The sequence below is a fragment of the Triticum urartu genome, chromosome 3A (assembly GCF_056163025.1).
Source record: "Triticum urartu cultivar PI428250 chromosome 3A, HENAU_Tu73, whole genome shotgun sequence".
In the NCBI taxonomy this organism is placed as follows: domain Eukaryota; kingdom Viridiplantae; phylum Streptophyta; class Magnoliopsida; order Poales; family Poaceae; genus Triticum; species Triticum urartu.
The window spans coordinates 467,857,354-467,872,805 of NC_141875.1; the positions used below are offsets into that span (position 1 = coordinate 467,857,354).

The 15,452-nt window shown below is 44.7% G+C and overlaps 1 protein-coding gene across 1 annotated transcript; it reads left to right on the forward strand.

Moving 5' to 3' along the window:
* Positions 1 to 1,254: 1,254 nt before the first annotated feature.
* On the forward strand, positions 1,255 to 14,303 carry LOC147980113 (uncharacterized). Its single transcript, XM_087515482.1, has 2 exons — positions 1,255 to 3,115; positions 14,209 to 14,303. The coding sequence occupies exons 1-2, from the start codon at positions 1,255 to 1,257 to the stop codon at positions 14,301 to 14,303; spliced, it is 1,956 nt and encodes a 651-aa protein (XP_087371608.1).
* Positions 14,304 to 15,452: the final 1,149 nt, after the last annotated feature.

Below are 15,452 nucleotides of genomic sequence, written 5' to 3' on the forward strand. Positions count from 1 at the left end.
ATTGCAAACTCCCTGTTTCCCTTCGTAACGTTTCGGTCAAACCGAGATGAGAGATCGGTCCCACCGAGATTGCAATGCAAACTCTCTGTTTCCCTTTCGTAACGTTTCAGTTCTACCAAGAGAGCGAATCGGTCCCACCGAGTTTTCCTGACCAACTCTCTGGTTAGTCCATTACCAAAATCGGTCTCACCGAGTTTGTGTAATCAGTCTCACCGAGATTACATTATGCCCTAACCCTAATGATATTGGTCCCACCGAAAACCCTAACGGTCACATTATGAACTAAATCGGTCTGCCCGAGTTGAATGATTCAGTCCCACCGAGTTTGGTGATTTGTGTGTAACGGTTAGATTTTGTGTGGAGGCTATATATAACCCTCCACCCACTCTTCATTCGTGGAGAGAGCCATCAGAACATGCCTACACTTCCAACATACATTTTTTGAGAGAACCACCTACACTTGTGTTGAGGTCAAGATACTTCATTCCAATCACATAAATCTTGATCTCTAGCCTTCCCCAAGTTGCTTTCCACTCAAATCATCTTTCCACCAAATCCTATCCTGTGAGAGAGAGTTGAGTGTTGGGGAGACTATCATTTGAAGCACAAGAGCAAGGAGTTCATCATCAACACACCATTTGTTACCTCTTGGAGAGTGGTGTCTCCTAGATTGGTTAGGTGTCACTTGGGAGCCTTCGTCAAGATTGTGGAGTTAAACCAAGGAGTTTGTATGGGCAAGGAGATCGCCTACTTCGTGAAGATCTACCCTAGTGAGGCAAGTCCTTCGTGGGCGATGGCCATGGTGGGGTAGACAAGGTTGCTTCTTCGTGGACGCTTCGTGGGTGGAGCCCTCCATGGACTCGCGCAACTGTTACCCTTCGTGGGTTGAAGTCTCCATCAACGTGGATGTACGATAGCACCACCTATCAGAACCACGCCAAAAATCTCTGTGTCTACATTGCGTTTGCTCCCTCCAAACTCCTCCCTTTACCTTCATATGCAATTGTTTTACATTCTGCTGCTATACTCTTAGAATTGCATGTGTAGGTTGTTTTCTTGACTTGTGCTAAGTTGCTAAAATCTGCCAAGAATTAAAATTGGGAAAAGGCTAGATTTTTATTTGGTCAAGTAGTCTAATCACCCCCTCTAGACTTACTTTCGATCCTACAAGTGGTATCAGAGCTTTGGTCTCCATTTGCTTTGATTTCCATAGCTTTTGGTGGTCATAGCCTTGGTTTCACAACTTAGGAGAGTATGGTGTCTAGCGAGGGAAGTTACCACCGTAGAGGTCCTTACTTTGATGGTACTAATTTTGCTAGTTGGAAGCATAAGATGAAAATGCATATTCTTGGACATAACCCCGCCGTTTGGGCTATTGTGTGTATTGGCTTGCAAGGTGAATTCTTTGATGGGAGAGAACCGAACCGTGAAGCTACCGCGGAAGAGTTAAAGATGCTGCAATACAATGCTCAAGCTCGTGATATTCTCTTCAACGGATTGTGCCCCGAAGAATTAAACAAAATCAACCGTCTTGAGAATGCAAAGGAAATCAAGGATAATTTGATTGATATGCACGAAGGTACCGACTCCGTCAAGGAATCCAAATTGGATGTGCTTCAAAGTCAACTTGACAAGTTCAAAATGAAGGATGGTGAAGGTGTCGCTGAAATGTACTCTAGGCTTGCTCTCATTACAAATGAGATTGCCGGCTTAGGAAGTGAAGAGATGACCGATAGATTCATCATCAAGAAGATCCTAATAGCCTTGAATGGAAAATATGATACCGTGTGCACATTGATCCAAATGATGCCTAACTACAAAGATCTCAAGCCAACGGAAGTCATTGGAAGAATTGTCGCTCATGAGATGTCACTCAAGGATAAGGAAGAGCTCCACAACAAGTCAAGTGGTGCCTACAAGGCCTCATGTGATGCCCCCACATCATCAAATGAGAAGCAAACCTTCAATGAAGAATCGAGCCTAATGGTGAAGAACTTCAACAAGTTCTACAAGAATAGAAGCAAGGAAAGAAGTTCTAAGTCAAGGTCCTACAATGGCAAAAGATCTTCTAGTCATGAGCGTAACTGCTACAATTGTGGAAGACCCGGACACTATTCAAATCAGTGTGCGGCTCCTTACAAAAGAAGAGAAGATTCTCCCAAAAGAAGAAGTAGGAGAGAAGAATCACCGCCAAGAGAGAGAAGGAGTAGAGATGATCGTTATGAACGAATATCCTCTCGACGAAGCAAGGATTCGGAGAGGAAGGACAAATCATCAAAGAGATACACAAAAAGAAGACATCAAGCTCATGTTGGTGAATGGGTATCCGGCTCCGACTCCGACAGTCACTCTGAAAGAAGCTATCACTCCGACTCCGAATATACTCAAGATGAAGGTGTTGCCGGTCTAGCACTTGTGTTAACCAACTCCTACGACATATTTGAGTCACCAAATGAAGGAAGTGGAAGATGCTTCATGGCTAAAGGCCCAAAGTTATCACACCACGAGTATGTTGATTTCAATAGTGATGAAGATGACTTGCTAGGTGATGATGATTTACTTGTTGACAATTCTAGTGATGAAAACTATGATGAACTTGCTAATAATCATGCTAATCAAGACAAAATGAATGACGATGATAAGAAGGAGATTGAGCGTCTAACTAAAGAGCTAAACACTCTTAAGTTAACTCATGAAACTACCATGGAAAATCATCGAGAGCTTTTAAAGACTCATGAGAAGCTACGCTTTGAAAAGCTCAACCTTGAGCAAGAGCATGAGTTCTTAAAGGCGATCAATGATGATCTTCGCAAGAAAAGTTCTTCTTACATTGCCAAGCGTTTACTTTTGTCTAATTACATGCCACAAGTTAAATCTAGCAACAAGAGTAAGAAATATTTTTCTTCTAGTAGTAACAATAATCATGCTAAACTCAATGATGTTGCTTCTAGTAGTTATCTTGATTCCACTAATGATTCTCTTAGCCAAGTTACACTTGAGCAAGAAAATAGCTTATTGAAGGGAATTATAGAGAAAGGTGTTTACAAGAGCCTTGCCGGAAGTAAGCAATTTGAGGAAATTGTACGCAAGCAAGGAAGACACCAGAAGAATCAAGGTGTTGGTTTTGAACGAAAGTTCAATGCCCATGGAGTTGAGTGGAAGAAGATCAATACCCCAAGACGAAGTTTGTTCCTCAACAAGAGAAGTACGATCCTACTTCTTTCCAAGGAACACAAGCTCAAGATGATCTTCCACCACAAGACCACAAGCTAAAAGGCAAGGACAAGCTTCAAGAGGAGATTGATGCATTTGAAGAAGCTCCCAAAGCCTTGGTCAAGTGGGTTCCCAAGACTACATCAAGTTCTACTTCATCAAGTACGACTACAACTCCAAGGATTCCCATCAAGATGGTGTGGATCCTGAAGAAGAAGAACTAGAGAGTTCTTGAGGGTGACTCCGCCAACATACTTCACTCATATCATTTTGGCGAGGACAAGTGCAAACAACTTCCATATCTTGCACTAGTTTAAGGAGTCACAAACCCTCTTGTTGGTAAGACAAGGGACAAGGTAACCCAATGCTTTCATGGACATCATTCTATGTGAACATTACTCTATGTCTATGGATATCCTTGTTTGTTCCTTATGGGACTAACCCATGTAGGTATTGAAAGTGCAACTCACTCCAAAGGATTGCTCCAAAGGATCTACATCAACATTGAGCATCTACATCTTCAACACCTACATGAAGTCATCATCGACAAAACCCAAGGTTAGTTCATCCCTCTCAGGGGGGATATCACATCTAGGGGGAGCTTTGCTCCAATCAATTGAGCTAAAACAACTCTAATGGTGTGAACACAACAATGCTTTGTAAAAGTGGCAACCCCACTTGCGCTTAACGATGAGTATGACCTATGATCAAATGTTCTCATTTGACTCCTAAGTCAATATACTCATATATATAGATGACCTAGTCATCGCCAAATTGCTTGGTAGATGCTAGAGTGTTTGTGCATGCTTTTTCACATATTTCGTTTACCATCTTATTGTGTGAGCATGTTGGATGCATATTTTACTCATTCAAGGGCATCCATTTGTTGCTTTGATTGTTTGCCTTTTTCTCTTTTGCCAAATGGAGGGACAAGAATGCCTAAGAACTCCCTCTAGCTATCTATGCTTTCCTCGTCTCAAACTCTATTCATGCTACATCACAAAGTTTGATCAAGTCATATTCGAACCACTCTGTGTGAGGAGCACTCGGAGTCCCTGATTCGTCATAGACTTAAACTTACAAAATCTCTTTGTGAATTTCGGTATGACCGAGTCATCCATTTTGGTCACACCAAGACCACTAAGTTCATCTAGGTTTTCAATCTCGGTGCAACCGATTAGAACGTTTCGGTCACACCGAGTTGCAGTAACCGCTTGCAGTTCTGCATCTCGGTGCCATCGAGTCGTTCCACTCGGTCACACCGACAGGGTCAGGTTATATATACTGACGAGTCAAATTTTGGAATTTTTTTCCGAAACCCCTCACCCGCACGTAACCTGCTCTGCCTCTTCGGGTCTCTGGATCGTCCTCTCACTGCCAGCGACCTCCCACCGCTGGTCTCCGCCACCATCAACGGAAATCTGCTTCGCCGTTGCCACCGTAGCGAACACTCGCCGCTCTAGGGTAAGTGTTCGACCCCTTAAGCTGTCTTCTTCACTCCTATTCCTAGCACAAGGACAATGCCATGTTTCTTGCCATGATTGAGATTGATTCATCCAGCTAAAATTCCCTTAGGTCTAGATTTATTCGAAAATTTTAGGGTTAGCTCTCCGCAGAACTCATCTCGGACCGACCGAACTGTAGAAATCGGTCTCACCGATTCGGCCTTGGCCATTGCACATGCCCTTTTCGGTCTGACCGAAACGTGCAAATCGGTGTGACCGAGTTCAAGATTCTATGAAACCCTAGCAATCTCGGTGCCACTGAACAGTGACTCGCCCCTACCGAGTACACTAGTTTAGGTTCCAAGTGTTGCTTCAGTACCACCGAGTTGGTCAATTCGGTAGCTCCGAGATCACTTCTGTAGAGAACTAAAACTAAGCTTTTGACTCAATTATTTTGCAAAACCTCCGTACTTTGTGATGCTCATCTACTATACCTCATCTACAATCTATTCACAGGGTCTGCTGACAGTTTGCCTGCAAGATGTCCGATCAAAGTGACAGTCAGAACAAATCTGAAGAACAAGTCCAGATGAGTGAGGGAACTAGTCCCTCCAGCTCTTCTGATGATGGAAGCAGGAGCACTCCAAGCAACTTACCTAAGGCAGCAACTAGATCCAGGAAAAAGAAAACCTCAGAATCTGAGGATGAGGATTATGTGGCCATTGAGCGTGAGGCCACTTCAAGGAAAAAGGTGCTAAAAAGGAGTATGGCTCAGCTGCTACAGTTAAGTCAGGGATGCACAAGAAGGCACCAGCAAAGAGAGTTCCTATGTCTAAGGCCAGAGCATCCACTATTGTAACCTCCAAGCCAACTAAAGAGGCAGTTGGAGAAGGGAATAAAAGGAAGGAAAGGGTCAAGAAGACCATTGCTAGAGTGCTTGGCAGATCATCCATAATGAGAGGTTCAAATGAAGAGGAAGAGGATGCTGCACTAGCTCCTAAGGCTCAGAAGCTTATGGGAGATGCAATCAAGTCAGGGGCTGCTCCATCTAAGCCCAAACCTGCTCCCAAAGCTGCTGCTCAGAAACCTCCAAAACCCAAGAGGAACACTAGGAGTATACCAGCCGAGGAAAAGAACAAGGCCCCAGTGCCCGAAGCTGCTGAAGAAGAGGATGATGAATCCCATGTTTTGCGGAAGTTGAAGCCCAAAATTCCTGACCATAATGATGCTCATCCAGTCGCTAAGGACACGCACATCAGGAAAGATGCAGGATTGAGGTTATGGAGACAGTCTGACCCATATGCTGTCAGGAGGAGAACTATTGTGGATTACAGGTTTCACACAAAGGAACAACAAGATTTCTATGAAACCATTCTGCTTGACAAGAATCCCATAGTGTGTGACATGAAATGGGTGGACTGGGAGTTCATCTGGGAAAATGAAGATCACTTCCCTGGAGTGTATGACAACTTTAAGGCATGTGGAGTTGATGAATTCGTTGGACAAAAGCTCACCAAGTGGAATGATGAGTTGATCATGCAGTTCTACTCCACTGCCCACTTCTATCCAGATGGGAGGGTAGTTTGGATGTCTGAGGGTACCAGGTACCAGTCCACAATTGATGAATGGGCTAAGCTGATCAATGCCCCTGCAGAGCATGAAGATGACTTGGATGTATATGCCAAGAAGAAGAAAGACCACAACTCCATGGCAAACGTGTACAAGGAGATCCCCGACAAGGCTTTGGAAACTCACAAGCTTGGATCTGTGCATTTCTTGTTGTCTGGTCTGCCTACGATCAACTGGATCTTGAGGCACACTCTGCTACCCAAGTCAGGAGATCACAAGATGATCAGAGGGCATTCTATCAATCTGCTCCAACTGTTTGATGTCCCTCAGAAGTTCAAGGTTATGAGCTTAATGGTAGAAACAATCAAGAGGGCTGCTGCTGACCAGAAGAGAAGTTGTGGGTATGCTCCACACATTCAGGAGCTCATCAACTCTAAGATGGGCACATGAACTTATTTGCTAGACAAGGAGCATCTACCCATATATCCTGATTTTGAAGGCAATACCGTTGTGATGACTGAGGAAGATCCATCATCTGTGCAAGCACATGAGAAGAGAGAGAAGGCAAGGGCAGGGAAAGCTGCAAGGATGCCAACTGCTGAAGAGGCATCTCAAGTATTCCTGAAGAGCAAGCAAGATCAGCTTGGATATCTGATTCAAGCTACACTGAGGATTAAGAAGGTCTTGGCCACCCTGACTCGGAATAAGGAGAGCCTGGAGAGGATTGTGGAAACAAAATTCTATGATGTTGATCTGAAGGTGACTGAGATTCAGACTGCAGTTGAGCAGCTTCAGGAGGAAGCAGAGGAGAGGAGAGGAAAAGCAACAATTGATGCTTTCAAGCGTGTGACACGAGGTCCAAGGTCTGCTGCAGTGCCAGTCTCAGATGCTAGAGCTTCAGTGTCAGCACTAGTAGCTACAGCTCCAGTGCCACCTCTAGCACCCACTCCAGCAGCTCCAACTACTTCATCGGAAGCCTTCGTCCTTGGAGTTCTATCCACACCTCCTCCCGAAGACCAAGCCTGAGAGACGTATAGCACTATGCATTTTCAAACTTTTTGGTAACTTGTTGCCAAAGAGGGATAAAAATGTATAGATCATAGGCTTCAAGAGAGAGTGTAGGCTTCGAGAGAGAGTGTCTTGTTTTTATCTCTCTTGCTATTTTGGTTGAACTACTTTTATTATGTCCTTGTGAGATACTTATATGATCATGTGGTTGATCATATGCTACATTAATGTTTGGTTGAATGATGCTATCCTTTATATTCCCTATATGATCATTCACTTGCTTGGTGATGAGTGCATGCTTTTAATTTCTATCATTTTGAGCGCTCCACCAAGATGTATGTGACATGGAAGAATAACCCATGATCCTAATCGATTGTGCATTTGCATTCAAAAGCAAATTTTAAATAATGCACAAATTTAGGGGGAGCTCTTGCTTATCACATACTTCTCAAAGCGACGATGTTTTTAAAACTTATAATCATTTGTCGAAGCTTTGATCTATATGTTGTCATCAATTACCAAAAAGGGGGAGATTGAAAGTGCAACTATCCCCAGGTGGTTTTGGTAATTCCTAACAACATATAGCTCATTGAGCTAATGCTACTTGAAGATAAATATTTCAGGAAAAGCTCAATGATTGGCATGGCATGGATTAGAAAGTGGATCCCTCAAAATGCTAAGGACAAAGGATTGGCTCAAGCTCAAAGCTCAGGACTCTACATTTTTTATTTTAAGTGATCCAAGATCACATTGAGTCCATAGGAAAAACCAATACTATCAAGACGGGGTGAGGTGTTTCTTAACAAGTTTCTTGCCCAAAGTGCTTAGTGATATGATCCAAAAACCCTCAACTACTTTCTCACATCCACATATGTCCCAAACCAAAAGTCAAACTCGGCCCCATCGAAACTGTCTATCCGAGACACCGAGTTTAGTTGGCATAGCCACTGCAAGAAACCCTTGTCTTTTCGGTCTTACCGATAGGGATCTCGGTCTCACCGAGATGGGATTGCAAACTCTCTATTTCCCTTCGTAACGTTTCGGTCAAACCGAGATGAGCGATCAGTCCCACCGAGATTGCAATGCAAACTCTCTGTTTCCCTTTCGTAACGTTTCGGTTCTACCGAGAGAGCAAATCGGTCCCACCGAGTTTGCCTAACCAACTCTCTGGTTAGTCTATTACCAAAATCGGTCTCACCGAGTTTGTGTAATCAGTCTCACCGAGATTACGTTATGCCCTAACCCTAATGATATTGGTCCCACCGAGTTGACATGTCGGTCCCACCGAAAACCCTAACAGTCACATTATGAACTAAATCGGTCTGACCGAGTTGTATGATTTGGTCCCACCGAGTTTGGTGATTTATGTGTAACGGTTATATTTTGTGTGGAGGCTATATATACCCCTCCACCCACTCTTCATTCGTGGAGAGAGCCATCAGAACATTTCTACACTTCCAACATACGTTTTCTGAGAGAGAACCACCTACACTTGTGTTGAGGTCAAGATACTTCATTCCAATCACATAAATCTTGATCTCTAGCCTTCCCCAAGTTACTTTCCACTCAAATCATCTTTCCACCAAATCCTATCCTATGAGAGAGAGTTGAGTGTTGGGGGGACTATCATTTGAAGCACAAGAGCAAGGAGTTCATCATCAACACGCCATTTGTTACCTCTTGGAGAGTGGTGTCTCCTAGATTGGTTAGGTGTCACTTGGGAGCCTCCGTCAAGATTGTGGAGTTGAACCAAGGAGTTTGTACCGGCAAGGAGATCGCCTACTTCGTGAAGATCTACCCTAGTGAGGCAAGTCCTTCGTGGGCGATGGACATGGTGGGATAGACAAGGTTGCTTCTTCATGGACCCTTCGTGGGTGGAGCCCTCCATGGACTCGCGCAACCGTTACCCTTCGTGGGTTGAAATCTCCATCAACGTGGATGTACGATAGCACCACCTATCGGAACCACGCCAAAAATCTCCGTGTCTACATTGCGTTTGCTCCCTCCAAACTCCTCCCTTTACCTTCATATGCAATTGTTTTACATTCCGCTGCTATACTCTTAGAATTGCATGTGTAGGTTGTTTGCTTGACTTGTGCTAAGTTGCTAAAATCTGCAAAGAATTAAAATTGGGAAAAGGCTAGATTATTATTTGGTCAAGTAGTCTAATCACCCCCTCTAGACTTACTTTTGGTCCTACACCCACCCCCTTTTATCCCCGACCACAAGTCATATTTCCCCTATTTCCTCCTTCATTCCTTCCTTGCTAAGCTATAGTCGCTTCCTCGCTCTCGCCGTCTCGCATCCTATCGCCGGGGTCGCCATGGTCTTCTTCAAAGACATCTCCAACGGTTCCTCCTCCGGCGACTACTCCTTCACCACCCGGGTATGCCTCTCTTCTCCCTCTCGGGCTATGACTTGGAATGAAGGATTTTTACCCGGAGGTTGATTTGAGTCGTTTCTTCCTCTTGTAGCTCCCTAAGACCATCAGTGGCAACGAATAGGGCAGGGTGGCTGAAGATCTATCTGCTCGTTGTCACCATCAATCTCCATGCGTGAAGCTCGTTGCGTTTGATTCTGTGGACAGTGGGAGGAAGTTTCTGGCATGTGTAGAGAAAGTTAGACCCTCTTTCGTTGTTACAAATCATTTGTTAGATGTGATTCAGACACTATCACGGTCCCAACCCATTCATACCACACCTTCAACCAAACGCATCCTAAGACAGTGTCACAATTTGTACCTAGTATCTTAAATTATTGCCATCTCATCAGCGGTGCCATTAGAAAATTATTTGGCACCGCTTCAGCAGTTTGTGCAGCCAACTTTGGTCCACACATCCGAGCAGCCAAGCAGTAAAATACTAAATCTTTATGGCACGAAGGAACTGGGCATCGGAGCAACTACGTGCTCTAGAATCCGGGTCCCTGATTTTTTTCCACTGCATCGGCTCGCCAGTGCAGGGCACTAGTGCGAGATGTAGGAACAATTGTCTTTACCCCAGTTTTGGCATACATAGTGGACGACCTTAGTGCTATTAGTTCCATGTTACTAAATTTGTGCATGTATACACCTGTTAGTATCAATTTGCTGTCATCCAAACACTGTCACGATGCTGTTGCAGTTATATTTACCTTCGTCATAAAATGTTCAATTTGTTATTTATTGTACATGAGTAAGAACTTGTAGCGCCGTTGTAGTTAATTATAGCTTCCGATGTTCCATAATTCGGTTGTTGTCTCAGTACCGATTATTTCATTTGCACATTGATCTTTTTGAGAAGATATGTCATAATTAACATGTTTCTTCAGTTTTTCAAACTAAGCATTGGTGATTTTGTATGTTGCTATAAGCCCGTTTCCCCTACTATCATTACTGATCTAGTTTAAATATTATAGGATGAACGGAAGTATTCTTACTTGGAGTGGGTTGATCAAGAACTGCCACAGTCTTTGAAGATGTGCCTAACGAAGCTCTGGAGCATGTATGAGGAAGAGAACACACGTAGGCTTAGAGAAAGTCTTGTCGACACTGAAGCATACTTCAAGATGCGGGATAAAAAGTTGAAGGTGGAGAATGAGCTCATATTTTTTAAATCAGACTTTGCTAAGATGGTGTTGGCGAAGGAGGAGGCACTTTCCCAGTTGGCCCGTGCAAAACGGGTTCTTACTGAACTAAAAGCAAAGGTGGATAAGACGAGCCTGGATGATCTCGATTAGGGAAATGAATATATTTTTCTTATGAAGTTGAACTAGCTATATGTTGTACTGTGCTGTTTTCATGTAGCTACCGTACTGTGATGTTATAATATATTTATGTGCCTCATATGAAATTGGCAAACAGCTGTTCGATATGAAATGTGAATTTGCGTAATACTGGAATTATTAATTGTAAACTAATAAACCTGCTAAATGTGTCATGGATCTTTGCAAACGGTTCTAGCAGTAAAAGCGCTTGCGATGGATAGCCCAATGCCACATAGTTTTCTTCGTCAAATCGTGTGTGATATAGTTGATAAAAGCAAACAGTTAACCAAGGAAGACCGTGTGTGATAGTTACACCTTTCAGACACGAGCCTACACATAAAACTGTGTGGGATGTACGTCCGAACGGAAACGTTTTCCCTGGATTGACTATGTGGGATGTACATAAGAACAGAAACATATTCCTTGAATTGACTGCGTGTGATATACATACGAACGGAAATATTTTTTCTAGGATTCACCGTGTGGGATGTACATACCTACGGAAATGATTTTCTCGGATTACCGTGTGGGATGTACATACCTACAGAAATGATTGGGTTTCGATGCCTCCCCCGATCTCACACGGCCCCAGCCTGGGTCCCAGGAGGGCCTATCCTCGACGATTTCTAGGTCATGTGAGAAGGACACCCTATCGCACACACTCACTTGGCGACGGTTCCAAATGCCGTCGCGAAAAGGGGTTAAAAACCATTTGTTTAGGACCGACGTGCACCAGTGTATACATGATTGCTCATAGCCTCATATTTCTTCTATGATATTTGGGTTTTGTTTGGACAACTTGATCTATTTGTCTTGCAATGGGAAGAGGTGCTTTGTAGTGGGTTCGTTCTTACGGTGCTTGATCCCAGTGACAGAAGGGGAACCAACACGTATGTATCGTTGCTACTAAGGATAAAATGATGGGGTCTATCTCTACATAAATAGATCTTGTCTACATCATGTCATCGTTCTTATTGCATTACCCGTTTCTCCATAAACTTAATACACTAGATGCATGCTGGATAGCGGTCGATGTGTGGAGTAATAGTAGTAGATGCAGGCAGGAATCAGTCTACTAATATTGGACGTGATGCCTATATAATGATCATTGCCTGGATATCGTCATGAGTATTTGAAGTTCTATCAATTGCCCAATAGTAATTTTTTCACCCACCGCTTTGCTATTTTTCTCGAGAGAAGCCACTAGTGAAACCTAAGGCCCCCGGGTCTCTTTCTCATATTATTTGCCTTTGTGATCTATTTTTATTTGCTTTTATTTTCAGATTTATTAAACCAAAAATCCAAAAATACCTTGCTGCAATTTATTTTATTTGGTGTTTGATCTATCAATATTTACAACTTTCTCCCGTCCACATGCCATTTCTGGCGCCATTACCCGAAAGGGATTGATAACCCCTTTAACACGTCGGGTTGCGAGTGGTTGTTATTTGTGTGCAGGGGCTGTTTACGTTGTGTTGCTTGGTTCTCCTACTGGTTCGATAACCTTGGTTTCTTATGTGAGGGAACTACCTACCGCCGTTGTGCTGCATCATCCCTTCCTCTTTGGGGAAATACCGACGTAGCTTCAAGCGACATCATTCACTCGGCCTTGTCGTCAGTGTGTGACCTCTGTGGCAACCGTTCGCTCCCCACTAGCCTCTTCTTGTACCGTGGCAACCATCCATCGCCTCTTCGCCTTTCCCTCTCGATTTGGAACTGCTTTCGCACGCTCTTCCTCCCTCCATTTGCCTTCACCCTTCCTTATGCCATTGTTTGATCATCTTCTCCATGGAGGGAACAGGCCGGAAACGACCCCGTTATTCTTGCCTAGATCTGAAATTTGACGTGGTGGAGGAACTCATTGATCGGTGCGACGTCATCACCTCGGCTAGCATGGCAGGTTCGTTCAAGACCATTCTCAACTCAACTAATAACATCATTACAAGCAACCCAAGGGTCCTGGAGAGGTTTGATCTCCCCTATCTTCTTCGTCGTGACCCTGCTGACTGGCGCGGGGACTAGGGAAGCCTCACCTTGTGCAAGTTGATGTCACTTGATAATGATACATGTGATGTTAAGATGCCATCGCTTGAGGGCAAGGCTTGGGTAGGCGCAAATGGAGATTGGGTTATTTATATTGGGTACAACTGCGAGTGGGAACTTGTGAATGTGTACACTCGTCACCGGGTTCCACTTCCAAAAATCTTAGATGACTGCCCAAAGGTTGAGTACACCGGTATTCTACGTGAGTTCAAATACGATCATGGTGACCGTCGTCTATGGAATATAGCAATTTGTCGAGTTCCCAACCGCTCTTGGGATTACACAAACTATGAAGTTGTTGCTATCTTCGACAAGCTTGTTGCCCTCCTTACTTCCATGCCTCGGTGGATATTGCTCAAAAATCAATTTCTGTACACGGATGAGTATTGTGATGCAATTCAATACGAGGGTCTTGTGTTTGCTGCCACCACTCGTGGCACTATTTTTGCATGGAATCATCATGCTTTTGGTACGGTCTCCCACCATAATTATAATTGTTTCATCCACATGCATGTGGGTTAGCTACTTTCCCTTACTAATTAATTAACCTTCTTGTGTTTCCAAGGTCCTGTGAACATTCCACCACCTATACTTGAAATTTTTTATAACCAAGGGGGAGATGAAGATGCTGATGATCACGAGCATGAGGACGACCAGGACCCATATACTCAGTGGTTCCTGTAAACTTATTCCGATGGATCACCTCTTCTTGTCTGTATACAGGGCACTTATGATGTTACTAAGGAAGCGGGTGTTGTATCGCATGGTCGCACTCTCCGGACCTATTCCAACATCCATTGTAGGGTATTCGGGATGGATACTAGTGTACTAGCACCAACACCTTCTCCCTGGTTCAGTATTGAAAGTCTTGGAGGAAACTCGCTCTTCCCTGGACAAAACTATCCAATGATGGTGAAAGGCGGCGATCCAACTGATGTTGACACAACGTTACTACCATTTATGAGAAGCAACTGTATCTAACTAAAACGTTTACGATGAGTATTTTATATTTAAATACCATTGACGTTTTTTTTCAAAAGAAAATCTTTTGATAAGTTTGTACATTAAGAGAGAAAAATGCAAGTTCGTTCAAACCATATCTTTCATTCAGTCACACTGCGAATTTATATTCATATGATCGAGAATTCGAGATACAGTATTAAAATCCCAAAAAAACTATTTCCAGCGGCGGCGGAGGCGGCATGCCGCGCCGTCATTGTCGTCCTCCGGGGCGCCGTTGTTGAAGTCTTCAAGGCAACACAAAATGTTCTTCACTTCTAAATCAAACATCACGTCGTTGCGCGATCGACGGGCGGGGCGCGGGAGGACGGCAACTGGCGCCGCTGAAAGGTAGCGGTCGACGGCAACGTCCCATGCCGCTGAGGGGGGCGCGCACACAGGCACGGGCATGGGCGAGCGGGTGCAGCCAAACGCACGAGGAACGGCGCTGCGGTGGGTGGAGGGGCGCGCACGGACAGGGGCACGGGCGCGGCGGGTGCAGCCAAACGCACGGGGTCCGGCGCCATGGTGGGTGGAGGGGCGCGTACGGGCATGGGCATGGGCACGGGCGCTGGCACTGGCATGTACACGAGCTCGCGCAGGTCCGGGGAGACCTCACTGACGCCCGTGGCTTCCAGCTCTGCGATAGTGCTCGGCGACCAGCCCGTCAATGCTACGGGGATGGTCCTGGCGCGGGCGTGGGGATGGGAGCTGGGACAGGAGTAGGGGCAGCAACAGCCGCGACCAGCTCATTCTAGGCCATGTCCATGAGGCCCCATTCCTCCTTATTTTTTGTCTCCTCCAGCTTGGAGTCAACTTCACCAAACTTGAAGACTAGTGGTAGATGATCATTCTGCGCCATGGCGGTGGTGGAGGTCTGATACGTCTCCAACGAATCTACTTTTCCAAACACTTTTGACCTTGTTTTGGACTCCAACTTGCATGCTTTGAATGGAACTAACCCGGACTAACGTTGTTTTCAGCAAAATTGCCATGGTGTTATTTTTGTGCATCAATAAAAGTTCCCGAAATGACCTGAAAATTCACGGAGACATGTTTTAGAATTAATAAAAAATGTTGGCGAAAGAATCAGTATCAGGGGGCCCACACCCTGTCCACAAGGGTGCAGGGCGCGCCCCCTACCTCGTGGGCCCCCTGAGACTCCACCGACGTCAACTCCAACTCTATATATTCACTTTCAGGGAGAAAAAAATTAGAGAGCAGGATTCATCACGTTTTATGATAAGGAGCCACCGCCAAGCCCTAATCTTCATCGGGAGGGCTGATTTGGAGTCCGTTCGGGGCTCCAGAGAGGGGAATCCGTCGCCATCGTCATCATCAACCTTCCTCCATCACCAATTTCATGATGCTCTCCGCCGTGCATGAGTAATCCCATCGTTGGCTTGCTGGATGGTGATGGGTTGGATGAGA